Below are 17,697 nucleotides of genomic sequence, written 5' to 3' on the forward strand. Positions count from 1 at the left end.
AGCCTAAACCGCAGAATGGAATCGAACGAAATTTTGCCACGACATACCCTGAGTACGTCAATCTATGGTAGGCTATATAAAAAAAGTTTTCGACAAGGGGGCGTGGCACCTCCCATACAACTGGAATTTTTCGTAGTCAATATATCTGAAAGTATTAAGGCTAGACGACTGAAATTAGGTGAGGAGGTATATAAGACTAATCCCTACCACCTCGGAAAATATTGGAGATAGCGAAAAAGGGGCGTGGCATCTCCCGTACAAATGGGAGTTGGGATTAGTCTAATATATTAGTCTATTATATAGTACTGCTTTTATTTATACCCGAACGACGTCGGGTACTCTGCTAGTTTATTATATAACTTTTCTTTTAGTGTTTTGTTTTAATAACTTGGTGAAATGGGTGATGCAAAGTCCGTGTTAAGCTGACATCGAAAACGCTTGTTTTTTTAAATAACTTTTGAACAGTTAGAAAGAGTTAAATTTCGCAATTAGTTTCTTATAACTGGAAGTGATGCGCATCTGTTGGTACCACTTTCGACCATATCCGACATGAACAATTAATGGCCTAAACAGTCTTAAACGAGTAGAAAATATAGCAAGGCGCCGGACGCCGCCGCCGCCGCCGCCGCTCCTATATTTTTGACATTCGGCAGCGGCGTGCAAAAAACGACCCTAATCGGCGGCGGCGGCGGCGTTTATCGGCGTCGTATATCTCTAGTATGAACTATGTGCATACATGATTAATCAGATATGAGCTCAATCAGACACCAACCGCCTAGGCGTGGCATACCAAATTGACTCTAGTTAGGAAAAGTAGGTCAGATCAAGTCTTACTTCTCCTTTGGCTGCCAACGCAGTGGAGATATCCCTCTTGTTCTGATTTCAAGTAGTAGTGTGGCGGTTATCGTTTAACCTCCTTCTCCATCTTCTCTCGACACCGTTTATCATTCCCAGCCTTATATCAGGATCATAAGAATAATGTGGACGACTCACATGTTATAAAGAAGATGCAGATGAGATATATGAAATAGAATCACAGGCCTGGAAAGATTTTATCGCTACAGGTGTTTCAGCCGTGCTGGCCCAAATCAATTCGCTTGTGGAGGAAACAGCTTATTTACTTACTTAACTGACGCTCAACCTTTCAAACGGTTTTTCCAGTCGCTTCATCGCTCAGTTTACTGACGTCAATTTGCAAACCAAAGACACTAAAATCGTTTTCCACTAGGCCCTTCCAGCGGAGTGGTGGCCGCCCTCTTCCTCTGCTTCCATAGGCGGGTTCCGAAAAAATACTTTCTCAGCCGGAGCATCTTCTTTTGTTCCAAAACATAGTTTAGCGAGCGTAATCGCCGCGTTTAAATTCGCTGGACTATGTTATTGTCTGCTTAAAGTTTGTATAGCTCATTATTAGACCTTCTTAGGTACTCGCCGTCACACACACGAAGAGGCTCAACACAGTATCTCTCCCACCAAGAATCCGATGTTGAAACTGCGCTCATTTGTATGGGCTCCAGTAAATGCCACAAATTTAAATTGTCTTCTTTGCTTAATTCGTCCTAGCATTACTTGGATGGCTGAACATCAACCAACTGGGCTTCTATACTACTCCCATAAAGAGGAGGGATATTCCAACAGCATGTTTTTCAAATCATACTCCTTCAAACGTTTGTAGTGGTCGTCATCAGTGTCTTTCATCGGAGCTTGATGTGTGTTCTTATTTTAGAAAATATTTCTAGCTTGAACGCTGCTATTCTTACCGAACCTAAGCACTCAACTCCTCATCTAATCGCAAATAAATATAAGGGAAATATTTAAATAAAAATATGTTTTATAATATAAAACCGATAAGGATAACATTCACGTATTTTATTGCATTCAAATGTTGAGCCACACTTTCCTCTGTAAATAAGTTCTCAAAAGCGAAATGTCATTTCCTGTATGGTATGCGGTTGAAGATTCTTAGTATTAGAATGATATAGATAAAATAAATTGCATTAAAGCGTGTGAATACTTACATTGCTCAAATGCTTTGCTTTAGCCGCAACGCCTGTAAGTATGCTACACAACCGCTAGTTTCCTTATTTGCAAATTTTTCATGCGAAACTGAGCAGCATATGGCTTTACAACTTTCATACTTTTCAGAAGAGACATAATTGAAATCTGCAGTGCAAGAGGACTTAGGAGGAGGCTATATTACTTACACGAATACCTACCTAGATTTTTATAGAGCGACCTCATGCACAAAGTCAAGCCATGTGCATAGCATTGAATTCCTTTTCATTTTACATAAACGTTTGTGTATGAGTGTGTGTTTGTGTGTATGAGTGCGTGCGTGTTTGTTACTTCTTTCTGTTCATTTCGAATTGTTTTTGTCAATGTGTGTTTTTGCGAATATGAAAATCAGAAATCAATATCTACTTCTTATATGCACGCCTCACAAAAATCACAAAAAGGAAATGTAAGTTTATGATTTATGGTCCAATCTGTACTCTATATCAGTTTAGGTTCGCTACGGGCACATTTATTGTGTAACCCTTGGCCACTTTTGTTACTATAATTTTACAATTCTCTAGCTTACGTATTTTTTGTAACTGTACATATGAAATGTAACCATAATTGGCATGGGCTGACATTTGACCCAAGGGATGATTTAACAGAAAAATGTTTGTCTGTATATACATCTTCTGAATGTGGTCGAAAAAAATCTCAATTTTGCGGTACAGGAGAAATACCAAAGAATAAAATTTTCCAGGATTGCTTCGATATTAATTTTGTTTGCATTTTGGGACGTCTTGTGGATCATTTCGAAACTATTTCGAAACCATTTAATACCGTTACAAGATCTATACGGTATTATTTTAAGAATCATTTCGAGACTACTTAAAGACCAATTTAGTACCATTACAGAATCACTTCAGTACTATTTTACTTCGAGATTATTTCAACACCGATTTCCAATGTCACTTCAGGATTATTTAGGTAAAATTTCTGAATCATTTCGAGACTCATTCGGGACATTTACTGACACGTTACGAAGTTCTGAGTGGGATGCCCCTAAGAACAATCCAGAAAATGTGCCGAAATAATCCAAAAAGCAATCCCAAAGTGATCCCCAAATGCAGCATAACATGCATACTCTATTTGTATATATAAATACTAATTATTATTTAAATATATTTTAAACATTCAACTCCCATTCCTGTTTTCTGAACTTCTTTGATGTAATTTATTTTCAAAAAGTTCTCTTTAAAGTAAGAAGGGCAACCTTACTCTTGCAAGAGAAGATGATTTTTAGTTTTGTGATTTTCATCAGAAAAAAAATATGCTAATAACTTTTGAACTTTTCGAATGTATCATCAGTGGCAAACTTTTCATTTTTTCATACATTTTCATTTCATTGCGCATCCAACTTGCCCTTCTCCCCAACAAACGTAGAAGTCGTTTTTGACGAAGTTGCATATTGTCACACAATTTCTATCAACTACAACGATTTTTATACTCAGTTGAGCAAAGCTCACAGATTATATTAATTTTGATTGGATAACGGTTGGTTGTACAGGTATAAAGGAATCGAGATAGATATAGACTTCCATATATCAAAATCATCAGTATCGAAAAAAAATTCGATTGAGTCATGTCCGTCCGTCCGTCCGTCCGTAAATTTTGAGGTATCTTGATGAGATTTGGTATTTAGGTCTTCTCAGATCGCTATTTAAAATGAACGATATCGGACAATTACCACGCCCACTTTTTCGATATCGAAAATTTCGAAAAATCGAAAAAGTGCGATAATTCATTACCAAATACGGATTAAGCGATGAAAATTGGCAGGTGAGTTGAACTTATAACGCAGAATATAAAACTAGTAAAATGTTGGACAATGGGCGTGGCACAGCCCACTTTTAAAAGAAAGTAATTTAGAAGTTTTGCAAGCTGTAATTTGGAAGTCGTTGAAGATATCATGATGAAATTTGGCAGGAACGTTACTCTCTTAATAAAAATTAGCAAAATCGGAGAACGATCACGCCCACTTTTAAATTTTTTTTTTTTAAATTCAAATTTTAAAAGAAAAGTTAATATCTTTACAGTATATAAGTAAATTATGTCAACATTCAACTCCAGTAATGATATGGTGCAACAAAATACAAAAATAAAAGAAAATTTCAAAATGGGCGTGGCTCCGCCCTTTTTCATTTAATTTGTCTAGGATACTTTTAATGCCATAATTCGAACAAAAATTTACCAATTCTTTCCAGTTTTTATACACAGTCGACCGTCTGTCCTTCCGCTCGGCCGTTAACACGATAACTTGAGCAAAAATCGATATATCTTTACTAAACGCAGTTCACGTACTTATCTGAACTCACTTTGTATTGGTGTAAAAAATGGCAATCCGACTATGACCACGCCCACTTTTTCGATAGCGAAAATTACGAAAAATGAAAAAAATGCCATAATTATATACCAAATACGAAAAAATGATGAAACATGGTAATTGTATTGGTCTATTGACACAAAATATAGCTTTAGAAAAAAACTTGGTAAAATGGGTGTGACACCTACCATATTAAGTAGAAGAAAATGAAAAAGTTTTGCAGGGCGAAATCAAAAGCCTTTGGAATCTGGAAGGAATACTGTTCGTGGTATTACATATATAAATAAATTAGCGGTACCCGACAGATGATATTCTGGATCACCCTGGTCCACATTTTGGTCGATATCTCGAAAACGCCTTCACATATACAACTAAGGGCCACTCCCTTTTAAAACCCTCATAATACCTTTAATTTGATACCCGTATCGTACAAACAAATTCTAGAGACACCCCTGGTCCATCTTTATGGCGATATCTCGAAAAGGCGTCCACATATAGAACTAAGGCCCACGCCCTCTTAAAATACTCATTAACACCTTTCATTTGATACTCATATCGTACATATAAATTCTAGAGTCACCCCTGGTCCATCTTTATGGCGATATCTCGAAAAGGCGTCCACATATAGAACTAAGGCCCACTCCCTTTTAAAATACTCATTAACAACTTTCATTTGATACCCATATAGTACAAACAAATTCTAGAGTCACCCCTGGTCCACCTTTATGGCGATATCTCGAAGAAGCGTCCACATATAGAACTAAGGCCCACGCCCTCTTAAAATACTCATTAACACCTTTCATTTGATACTCATATCGTACATATAAATTCTAGAGTCACCCCTGATCCATCTTTATGGCGATATCTCGAAAAGGCGTCCACATATAGAACTAAGGCCCACTCCTTTTTAAAATACTCATTAACACCTTTCATTTGATACCCATATCGTACAAAAAAATTCTAGAGTCACCCCTGGCCCACCTTTATGGCGATATCTCGAAAAGGCATCCACATATAGAACTAAGGCCCACGCCCTTTTAAAATACTCATTAACACCTTTCATTTGATACTCGTATCGTACAAACAAAATGTAGGGTCACCCCTGGGCCATCTTTATGGCGATATCTCGAAAAGGCGTCCACATATAGAACTAAGGCCCACGCCATTTTAAAATACTCATTAACACCTTTCATTTGATACCCATATAGTACAAACAAATTCTAGAGTCACCCCTGGTCCACCCTTATGGCGATATCTCTAAAAGGCGTCCACCTATAGAACTAAGGCCCACGCCCTCTTAAAATACTCATTAACACCTTTCATTTGATACCCATATCGTACAAACAAATTCTAGAGTCACCCTTGGTCCACGTTTATGGCGATATCTCTAAAAGGCGTCCACCTATAGAACTAAGGCCCACGCCCTTTTAAAATACTCATTAACACCTTTCATTTGATACCCATATCGTACAAACAAATTCTATAGTCACCCCTGGTCCACCTTTATGGCGATATCTCGAAAAGGCGTCCACCTATAGAACTTTTAAAATTATCATTAACACATTTCATTTGATACCCATATCGTACAAACAAACTCTAGAGTCAAGCCTGGTCAACCTTTATAGCGATATTCCTAAGTGGCGTCCATCTATAGAACTATGGCCCACTTCCTCTTAAAATACTCTTTAATACCTTCCATTTGATACACATGTCATACAAACACATTACAGGGTTACCCTAGGTTCTTTTTACAACATGGTGATTTCCCTTACTTTGTCTCCACAGCTCTCAACTGAGTATGTAATGTTCGGTTACACCCGAACTTAGCCTTCCTTACTTGTTTGTTCATATTTTTTGTTCACACAGACTCGTCTGGACCGCACAGAGAGAATTGCTGCGCTGCCAATTTCAAATTTTCATTGCTTCATATTTCAATTTGGTTTGGCGCATGCAACAATTTCAAAACCGTTTTTTCGTTATTTTTTCCTATCTTGAGCTGAGCTGATTTTGGGCATTTTGTTATTGTACAAATTTACATATTGTACAAATTTACTTACAGCATAGATGTCTCCACAACTTTTGTTTTGGTGTATTACTTTCACATTGAAATATCCAAAATATTGTCAAAGTTTGGTGTTGGAAAGCACCATTGCTCATGAAAATTCCCTGCGGATGCAATGTGGTGTACATGTGAGCGTCTGTGTGTGTGTGCGTGCATGTGGCCCGTAACTATGATGACAATATTGAATGTTGAAAAACTTTAACAATGAACAGTTACATAGAAATATTAGAAAAACAAAAGCTTTAGTTGTTTTGTCTCTCTTTTTTTGAATCGGCTTAGTTAAAAGGTTTTGACAAAATTCCCATGCAACGCATTTCACTAATAAATTGGTCAAAATTATTCCCAACTCTATTATGGATGCCATCAGTGGCCCAGCGTGCTATTTTAGCAAAATGTTAGAAATGAATACAACAAAAAAAGCTGCAATAAATCAATATCTTCACCAGCAAATAGCCTGGCAGCTTCACTTTAGCTAAAACAGTTTTCTTCATGGAAAATTTTTGTTTTTTCGTCAACATTTTGTTACTCTTGTTGCTTTTTGTTTTGGATTTTTTTTTTGCAGTGAAAAAAATTCGTTCGCCCTTAGCGCATATTTAATGTCAAAAACGCGTCAAAAATAGCTAGGAAGACGAGAATTGATTTTGACATGTGAATTGTGAATTTAAAATGAATGGAAATAAAATTGATACACGAAATTGGAATTGAGAAATGTGGGTGAAACCTAAGAAGCAGTGATAATGGGAGAAATGAAAGAACTTTTAGTCGCTATTTTCACAAACACATAAAGAGCATTGAATGTGCAGTAGCGGAAACGAAAATCTTATTATCAATTTTGATCAATTAACGTCAATTAAATTTTTTTATTTTAGTCAATTGTAAAATTTCTCATAAATTTTGTAACTGAATCTATGCAATTTAATATCAAAAAATCGGGAATTTTACAAAAATTTCGAAGTTTTTATTTTAAGTCTTCTGAATTTTCCTGGCGCATACTGATGACATTGATGTCACCGATCTGAACACCCGTGCCGTAAGTTCTGCTTACTCCAAACTGAAAAAGGTACGGAAAATATGGGTTTGGTGGTGAATGAGAATAAAAGCGAAGTACCTGCTGTCATTGAGCAAAGAGTCAGCCCATTTGCATTCTGCAAACCACGCCACTGTTGGCAGTCATAACTAATTTCGAAATTGTAAAAGACTTCGTTTATCTGGGAACCGGCATTAGCACAAGCAACAAAATGAATTCTGAAATCCAGCCAATAAATGCTACCTTGGACTAGGTAGGTAATTGAAAAGTAATGTCCTCTCGGCAAACGAAAATCTTGCTCTACAAATCACTTATCACACCAGTCCTGCTATACGGTGCAGAAGCATGGACCATGACAACATCAGATGAAGCGGCTCTTAGAGTGTTCGAGAGAAAAGTTCTTAGAAAGATTTACGGACGTCTAAGCGTTGGCGACGGCGAGTACCGAAGAAGATTCAATTACGAGCTGTACGAGCTATACGCAGACATCAACATAGTCCAGCGAATTAAAATGCAGCGGCTACGTTGGCTAGGTCGTGTTAAGCGAATAAAATATTAAGCACCTGCTAAGAAAGTATTTTTATCGCAACCCGCCTATGAAAGCAGAGGAAGAGGGCGGGACCCAATGTGCTGGAGGGACCAGGTGTAAAACGATTTAAAATCCTTTGTTGTGGCGCAAGTTATCAGAGAAAAGAAACGACTGGCGCGCCTTGTTTGACGTCCATAATTGTTTAAACGGTTAAGTACAAATAAATTATGGTAGCAATGTCAAGCTGAACGATTCTGGCGTAAATGGGTTAGGAAACTCTTCGATGGAAGTTGAGATTGTATGGTTTACGTAGCATTTTATTAAGCGCAATTAATTCAAAGCGATCTCACAATGAGACCACAGCTGTTGGCTGTGAGTGTTGCTTCTTGGACCATAGGGTGCTCACTCATACAGGTGGGTATGACCCAAATGATTTTTCCCAGCTTCGGGTTAATTGCAAAATTTTGTTCTTTCATCACTTTATGATTTAGTAGCTGATATGAGAGGTTTGATTGTATTGAGGGCGGTGCAGAAGTCGAAGGATTCTGGAAGAAAGTTGTTTCAGATTATAGGGTACAATGTACGCATCAGGCTATATCGTTCCCATTCTCTGATATTTTACAGTTTGTCTTCAGTCGTTATTTTTTTGAATTCTGTGCTAACGCAATACTTTTTAAAGCGACAAAATAAAATGATATTCCGAAATGCATTGACTTCGAAGTTCGCTAGTTACATATTCAAAATATATTAGTGCAGAAGTACCGCCGATCTATTCAGAAACCATGAGCGTACAAAAAATTGCGTAAAGATTAACTTGACTCATTTAGTATTCTTAGCTGGCGTAAGCTTTTCTGAGGCAGAAATAACTGAACCAGCGACTAAAATTATACTGCGATAAAGCATTCCTGTCGTAATAGTTGAGTTGGATCCACACGCAGAAGGTTTGTGGGATCAAAAAAAATTTTTCCAGACCACTCTGACTAGTACTAGAAACTATTAGTACCGGAGCCTGCCGGGTGCTTAACCCACAGCTGCAGCATTTTCGTAAATATTCTTGTTTGTGATTGCAACAGCAACAGGTTGCAATAACATACAAGATTTTTCAACATAGCTACAAGTAACATTGCATTTAACTGCCATATGCAAAAGTTAAACGAAACATTCCACCAAGAACTTCACTTCAGTTGTATTGAGGTAACGTGGTGTTATACAGACCCTGCTTCCATACGCAAACTATTTTCTAGTAAACACAAAAATCTAATTAAGCTTGCAAACAACCAATTGAAGTAGTTTTGCACTTGGTCTATCGAACTCGTCGGTTTAGGAATTAACCTCGAGCGACGGGCTCCGCTATGAGCCATTACCATTTTTCCTTCGTATATTTGAATTACTACCCACACAGGGGTCTTTGGTTGAAGTCCCGGGCAAAGCTGCATCGAAAATTTAGAATTTGAAGTAGTAATTCACTCAAAGCAACATGCCGTCGGACATAGTAAATTGGAGTAAAGGAGAGGCAAATATTCTCACTAACAGTGTTTAATGAAGTTTAACCCTGCTTGCAGAAATAACGCCTTTTGAAATAAAAAAAGTTTCCTTTTCCATCATTATCCTTGAGTTAAGCATGTTTTTCCTTTTAATCAATAATTTGGGTAACATTGAAACAACGCGTCATCAGGACGGACTTGGTAATAACCATTTCTATTAAATTGGGCTATATCTTATTGAAGAAGTTGTACAAAAAAAAGACGTGGCACTGGCCAAGACTTAAGGCACACAGAAGATCGATCGTCAGGCGAATGCGTGTGCGGGTGCCACTCTCGGAAGAAGAGGCTTTGAAAAGAATTAAAAATCGAAAAAGTTGTCGCTTTGTCCCTCCTGAAGCCGCGCTGTTCAAAATTTCCCTAAATTATTTAATAAAGTAAAATTTAAAAATTTCTTGAGGAATATCTCCAATATTAATACGAGTACTACACGCTCAACAACAGCGACTGACAATTTTTTGTTCAAATAAAAAAGGACAGTTTTAAGTTTCCAAAAAGCAACAGTTTCTTTGATCTTTTAATAACTCAGTTACACCCAATTAAGAAAATAAAATTCTTTAACGGTAAAACTTGTAAAAACGATAAATAAATTGGTCTATATCCAATCTAAATATCGTATATTTATTGATGTATAATGTCTTTGTTCTCCCCTCCCATCTTACATTCTTTGCAGGCTATGGTGTTGCCGCCGTTAGCGAAATGGCCATACGAAAATGGTTTTACATTTACAACGTGGTTTCGTTTGGATCCTATCAATTCCGTGAATATTGAGCGTGAGAAGCCCTACCTCTATTGGTGAGTAAACAAACATACAAGCATACAAACAGATGTATGTACATATATACCTACATTAGGGCGGGTCGATTTTTGGGGAGGCAAAAAAATCGCCCATTGCTCTGTGAAAATCATATTCTAGGGATCAAAATAAGAAACTTTGCCGAAGGAACCATACCTCTAAATCGAATTCTTATGCCCCCCCCCCCAATTTGGGTCGAACTTTTGGGTTGGGGCAAATTTTGAAAAATGCCACTTTGACCCATTTAGAGTGCTCAAATCGAGTCCAAATGTATGACCAACCCCCACTAACTTTGGAGGTCCGACCCACCGATGCCAGTGGCATACTCCCTGGAACCCCCCTTGGGGTTCACCATACAAACATTTATAACATAAATACATTTGGACTCGATTGGAGCACTCTAAATGGGTCAAAGTGGGATTTTTTTAAAATTTGCCCCTACCCAAAAGTTCGACCCAAATTGGGGGGGGGGGGGGGGGGTACATCAGAATTCGTTTTAGAGGTATGGTTCCTTCGGCAAAGTTTCTTATTTTCATCCCCAGAATACGATTTTCACAGAGCAATGAGCGATTTTTAAATCGACCCGCCCTAAGCTACATATTTATAAAGCTGCACAACAAAACTCTAGCATAACTACTACCACAACCACTTGCTTCATCTCAATTTCTTTTGTACTTTTTCCTGCACCATAATCTCCAATTATTTCTCATATTTTACTTCCTTCTCTTACTACTTTTTTATTGATTTCACATCATTTTATATTCGGTCCGTCATTTTATCTCAATAGCATACCATTTGATTTAATTAATTTGAAATATAGCCGTAATTTGCAATTCATTAATTCTTCTCAGTTCTTCAGTTTATCGGCTGTGTATACATACTGCTTTTCCTCCTTTGCTCCTTGCTGCTTCTACTCCTTGCCACTTCATTTTAACACAACTAAAAGCTAATTTGTTCGAATTTCTTACTCACCTCATTCATTTTTCTTGCACTTCATTTCTCTGGGTCTGATCACCAACGTTATTCTCTGTACACTTTTCAGTATCCTGGCGCTTACAATGCTTTGTTTCATTTATGTTTTCTCTGTGTTTTTTTTTCTTCTCCTTTTAGTTTTAAAACATCGAAAGGCGTTGGCTACACAGCTCATTTTGTTGGCAACTGTCTGGTGCTCACATCGATGAAAGTCAAAGGCAAAGGTTTCCAGCATTGCGTAAAATATGAATTTCAACCGAGAAAGGTAAGTATGTATGTGTGTGTTGTGTAGTAGTGTGAGTGGGCTGTGAGATTAAGTGTATTAAAAGTAGGATATGTATATTGAACTTTATTTCACATTTAAGTGGTTATAATGTTTCGGCTTTTATGAGTGCCCCAGGCGAGGATGAAGCACTTAAATAAATGTACTCTCATTTGATTTAATTGGCGCATTATACATTGGTACAATTTATATGTATGTATGTAGTATGAGCACATACATAATTAAAAATCTAGGCGTCCTGGTTAGTTAAGTACAGCTCATTTCAGTAATATAGCTTTTCAAAGCAAATGCCATATTAATTGGTTCCGATTTATCAAGAGTTTATATTTTCATTAACTACTGTGAATGCTTACATTTTTAAAAAAGTTCGTCCTTGAATGGAAGAAGAATAAGCATGAAGGTGAATGTTATGCTTCCGTATTGAGAAAGAATAAGCTGTCTGCGGACGTGTTATACGACATCTGGAAAAAAATCAAATTAAGCCGTGTTCTGTGAAACTTTTCAATTCTTTCTGCAGAAGCAAAAAAATAGCAAAATTGCCTCAAATATAAAACAAAAGGCATAAAGTTTCAAAAAAAAAAAAAATCCAAGGATATGTTGTGAGTATCCTTTCAACAGTTCTTAGGCTCCCGAGATGGGAATAAGGTTCCTCAAATTTCCAAAAAGTTCAAAAATTTTAAAACTAAAAATTAAAAAAAAAGAAACTGTTCTGAATAGCTTTGCAATAGTTCTTAGGCTTTGAAGTTGAAAAATCTAAAAATTTCAAAAAAAGTTTAACAAAAGTTGTCTAATTAGCTTTTTCCTAGTAAACGGTAAAAAAATGTTTTCAAAATTACCCTATATATTCTCGTTTTACTTAAAAAGCACGCAGTCTTAATGTTTCAGCTCAATGAAAAAAACCTGGACCCATATCGTTCACGTATTAGGTACGCATTGGAAGTAGCACAAATATCTTAGAAATCTGAATCATCATTTTGGAGCTTTCGAGGTTTGAAAAATGGATTTCGATCAACGATACGGACCCTGTTTTAGTAGCTTCCCCACAGTTGTAGAGTTCTAGAGAAGGAGAACACAAAATATTGGGAAATTTCTTAAAATACATATTTTCAGAAAGTAAAAATTTTAAATTTGCAAAATATTAAAGAAAACCGATCTGATGAGCTTTCTAACAGTTCTATAGTTAATGAAAAGGAGAAGCAGGTTCTCCAAAACTCTGAAAAACATTCACAGTTTCCCAAAAACTGAAAAAAATTTAAAAATTCAAAAATAACAAGTAAGGAAGGCTAAGTTCGTGTGTAACCGAACATTAAATACTCAGCTGTCAAATTACATCTTGCAAAACTTTGAATTACCCTCCTTTAAAAATGGGCGGTGACACGCCCATTGTCCAAAATTTTACTAATTTCCTATTCTGCATAATAATCATAAGGTCAACCCACTTACCAAGTTTCATCGCTTTATCCGTCTTTGGTAATGAATTATCGCACTTTCTCGGTTTTTCGAAATTTTCGATATCGAAAAAGTGGGCGCGGTTATGGTTCGATTTCGCTCATTTTAAATAGCGATCTGAGATGAGTGCCCAGGAACTTACATACCAAACTTCATTAAGATGCCTCAAAATTTACTCAAGTTATCGTGTTCACGGGCAGACGGACGGACGGACAAGGCTAAATGAATTTCTTTTTTGGCCCAGATCATTTTGGTATATAGAATCTATATCTTGAATAGTACTTGTGAAGGGTGAAAAAAGTTTTTTAAAGTAACCTCAAATATTCATGATTATACCGAAAAGCTTGAAAATTAAAAAAAAAAGTTTTTAAATTAGAAAAAAAAATTTAAGAATACGGTGGGTTTTCTGTCATTCTAAAGCTTCGAAGGAGAAAAAACTTAGTGAAACTCCGCTAAACTTTCACAAGTCTCAAAGTCCTGGAAAAATTCGTAGAAATAAAATCCCCAAAATTTCTCGACAATTTTCGGTCATAGTACACAAATTATGCGGACTTATACCCTAAAACGATTCCAGAAATATCTCAGAAAAATCGCGAAATTTTCGCAAGGACAATATCAAATTATTCGGAGATATTAGAGAACTCATTCAAAAGTAGCGAAATATCCCCAAAATAGTTTACAAGTGCGATCAATAAAACTATGCCAAAACGTTCCGGAAATAATTTTTAAATTATCACAGAAACCATCGCTGAATGATACCGAAAAAATTCCGAAATAATATGGAGCTAGTCCTGAAATATTTCCGAAATTACTTCCGCAATTATCTGTGGAATGTTTCAAAATTATCTAAGAAATAATCACGAAATCAATCTTGAATGATTCAGATCTCGTCCAGAGATAACCTTTAAATAGTTCCAAATTAAGTCGAGAAACTCTCCCGAAATGTTCCTCAAATGGGTATTGCCAACGTTTCCAAAATTGAGTTTAAAGATTACAAAAACAGTACCTGTTTTTATTAGGGTTGATCAATATCCCAGAAAGCAAGGTAGACAGGTATCATCAGCTATTGGAGATATCCAATCTTTCACCATACGACCATGAGTAGAGGTGATCTACTCAATCTCTGATGGAAAATGCCCCATTTGACTTTTTGTTTGAATAAGTATCTTCTATTTTTTTTTTTTTTTTTCAATTAATTTTTATTTCAGAATTTAATTGAAGAAGGCCCAATTTCAGCATTTTAATTTGTTTTGTTTGTGAAGAACGCCCTTTTGCAGTAAATAAAAAGCTCTGAGATAGGGTGTCCCTCGAACAAATTATTGCATATGGCGTTTTCGCACCCTAAATATATTTGTGTGGGGAAAGAGTGTTTTCGAAAACAATGTGAGGAAGGGAATTTTCCAATTAAATTCTTAGAAGATCTTATTTTTGAAAAACCTTGAAATTTGATTATAATGCAAGTCTAGTTTGAAGTTCTATTTAAGAAAGTTCGAGTGATAAAGCCCTTGATGAAAAAATTCATTGAGTTCTTTAATTGTGACCTTAAAAAAACTATTTTTTAACACTAAGTTCTATATTTTTACAGTGGTACATGATTGCCATAGTGTATATATATAATCGTTGGACAAAAAGCGAAATAAAGTGCCTCGTTAATGGACAACTGGCGTCCAGTACAGAAATGGCGTGGTTCGTTTCAACAAACGATGTGAGTTATGAAAAAAAAATTTCAAAATGGATTGTTCTAACACTTTATCCCACAAAATGTTACAGCCATTCGACAAATGTTATATTGGTGCTACGCCCGAACTGGATGAGGAGCGTGTCTTTTGTGGACAAATGTCAGCGATTTATCTTTTCAGTGAAGCTTTGACAACGCAACAAATTTGTGCGATGCATCGTTTAGGGCCCGGTTATAAGGTGAGTGCAGAAGACTTGAACAGACTATTTTTTATAATAATAATTGCTGCTCACTGCACTCGCTTTTTACGGTCAACGTTAATGCGTAAAAACAGTGTTTGATTTATTATAAATTAATTTATGCAAAATTTCAGTAAAAGCAATTTAAATTTACACATACATGTAATCTGTTTTTGTTATCTTTTTCTCTGTTTTATATGAACATGCTTCTAATGAACACCAAAATATCATCGATAAACGCTACAAACAAACACTGCTAATTTGATTTATTTTATTCATTCATTATAAACTATCACTTTGAAAAAAAAAAAAAAATAATAATAATAAAAATAAAAATAAAAAATAAAATTTTAATCTTTAATTATTCACCATTACTTAACAACTACACAGTCGCAATTTCGCTTCGACAACGAGTGCTATTTGAACCTGCCGGACAATCATAAAAGGGTGAGTCACAACAACGTCATAACAAATAAATCGACAACCGTGCTGCTAGCTGAACAAGAAGTAGAGGCCATCGATTGGGCTGATGAGAAACTTGATTTGAGTGCGGCGTTTGCGAAAATACGTGCTGTGCTCTCAGCACGAAATGCTTCTGCAAATGCAGTGCTCAATGCTTTAGGCGGTGTGGTGGTTGATCAAACAGCTGGTGGTGCCACAGTGGCGGGCACCTCTACAACACCGTCGTCGGCGTCAACGAATGCAGTCAACAACAATGCTGGCGGAAGTAATGCAACAACAGCAAACACCAACAATAGCAATCAATATGGTGACGGTGGCGCTAGTGCGGGTGTCAACAGCAACGACAACAACAAAATCATCTCAGATCCTTTGTGTCATTTGCCAACCGGAAATACATCCTTTGGTATTTATTTGTTCTAAATTTATGCTTTTATTATTTTGTCATATCTTATTTCCTATTACTTGTGTAAGGCTTTTTTTCTTGATTTTTTACTCATAATTTTTCTAATAATTTTTTATTCTGTGTTTTCTCATTTTGGTTTTGTTTTGTGTTTCCTTTTATTTTTGTTTTAGAACAATTGCGTCGCATTTCGTCTACATCCACTACTGGATTGGAGCTTTTACGTGGATACTCCAGTCAGACCGAAGAAATATCTCAGCTTAAAGCTGTAAGCATTTATTTTTAAATAAGTATTTTTTAACTTTTTCGTTTTCCTCTCGTATTTGTTTGTTTGTTGCGTTCTGTGTGTAAGTGTTTTTCCTTGTTTTTTTGTTTTGTGTTTTTGTTAAATATTCACATTTTTGTTGTGGTCATATTATGGCGCGCTAAACTTTATATATTCAACATTCACATCAATTTTTTTTTTTTTTTCGATTTCTATGGTAATTTATAATAATTCTTAATATGGTGCAAATTGTTTAATTAAATCATATATTTACAGCAATTCCAAAGCAAATTTCAGACACACTTTATAACTAATCTATGTTCAAAACATTTTGTTTGGAATTTACTCGAGATAATTATGCTTAAGGGATTTGGGCACAATTTTTTTTTGCGGTGTCTTATCTTTTAAGTGAGGTTCACATTGACTTTCCATGTAAAGCTTGACATTTTTATTTGCTACTTAGATCCTGCAAGCGACAACAAACTGACTCCTATAAATTTCGATGTGTTATCGAAAAGTTACCGATTGACTATCGGACATTTATCGACTATATATCGGAAAATCATCAAAAACTTATAAAAAGTTTAACGATTTACTACCAACTGATCGATTTGCTATCGGAGTGGTATAAACATGTTATCAGCATTTTATCGATTTGTTATCAAAAATTTGTCGAATTGTTATTAAAAAGTTATGAATTGATTTGATATCAAAATAATATCGATTTTTTATTGGAGTGTGACCAATTTGGTCTCGGTCTGTTATCGACTCCTTTTCAACCACTTATCGACTTTTTATGAAATAGATACCGATAAAACTTCACTACAGAATCGATGATACATCGGTATCCCGGCTATAACAAGCCGATAGTAATACAATAAGAAGCTAATAACCCAGTGATAAAAAGCTCAGAAGAAACCGATAACTCGACTAATGTAGCTCCCTGCCAGTAAAAAAACCGTTGAGAAAACAATAACTTGTCAGTATCAGTTCCAACAAATAAGTAGCCGACCAAACTTGTATAGTCGGGTAAAATTACCTCTGTTATGATCTGACTTCAACCCCTTTTCTAGCTCCAATTAATGAAAAAGACATTAGTTTTCTAGACGTACATCTGTATTTTGGGACATCGAAGTTCACAAGTGTTTGGTATTAACCCCTTTTTTGTTCTTTGATCAGGAAACATCAATGACGCTTATGAGGTGGGTTTGGTCAAAGGCTGAGGTATGCTCAAGTCAATCCAAAGTCGGATGGAGGTCCCACTTCCCCCACCTAAATAAATACACAGTGAATTAGTGTTTTGATTTCGAACACACACACACGCGGCTCTCGGGCTAAAAGATCCACAACCTTGAATCCAGGGGAGAGAGAGAGAGAGATGTTCACTAGGTAGTGTCGCTGACAATATAGTGTAATCCAAGGACGACGGCTCTCCACAGAGAGAGGGAGATAGAGTGCTAGCTTAGCGGTGGCTGAGATGGTGAAGACGACGGTGGCTCTCGCTAAGGGGTGCTAACGGCGGTAGTAATGACGGCGGTAGTTAGGATCACGCCCGAAGAGAGAGTACTGAGTGACGGTTGCTCTCACCGAATAGCTTTGACGACGGTGGTGGCTAGACT

The 17,697-nt window shown here is 36.4% G+C and overlaps 1 protein-coding gene across 22 annotated transcripts in view; it reads left to right on the top strand.

Annotated features, from left to right (window-relative positions):
• rg (rugose) overlaps nucleotides 1-17,697 on the top strand; it is a 796,531-nt gene that overhangs the window by 674,295 nt on the left and 104,539 nt on the right. For 17 of the 22 annotated variants that reach the window (XM_067785960.1, XM_067785957.1, XM_067785956.1 and 14 more), the window contains 6 exons: nucleotides 10,208-10,329; nucleotides 11,441-11,567; nucleotides 14,620-14,739; nucleotides 14,805-14,951; nucleotides 15,342-15,816; nucleotides 15,987-16,081. In XM_067785960.1, coding sequence (XP_067642061.1) covers nucleotides 10,208-10,329; nucleotides 11,441-11,567; nucleotides 14,620-14,739; nucleotides 14,805-14,951; nucleotides 15,342-15,816; nucleotides 15,987-16,081 — 1,086 coding nt within the window. The remainder of the gene's footprint in view (nucleotides 1-10,207; nucleotides 10,330-11,440; nucleotides 11,568-14,619; nucleotides 14,740-14,804; nucleotides 14,952-15,341; nucleotides 15,817-15,986; nucleotides 16,082-17,697) is intronic. The other 5 variants (XM_067785966.1, XM_067785974.1, XM_067785964.1 and 2 more) reach the window with 1 other exon arrangement.

Source organism: Eurosta solidaginis, chromosome 4 (assembly GCF_040869045.1).
Source record: "Eurosta solidaginis isolate ZX-2024a chromosome 4, ASM4086904v1, whole genome shotgun sequence".
Taxonomy (NCBI): Eukaryota; Metazoa; Arthropoda; class Insecta; order Diptera; family Tephritidae; genus Eurosta; species Eurosta solidaginis.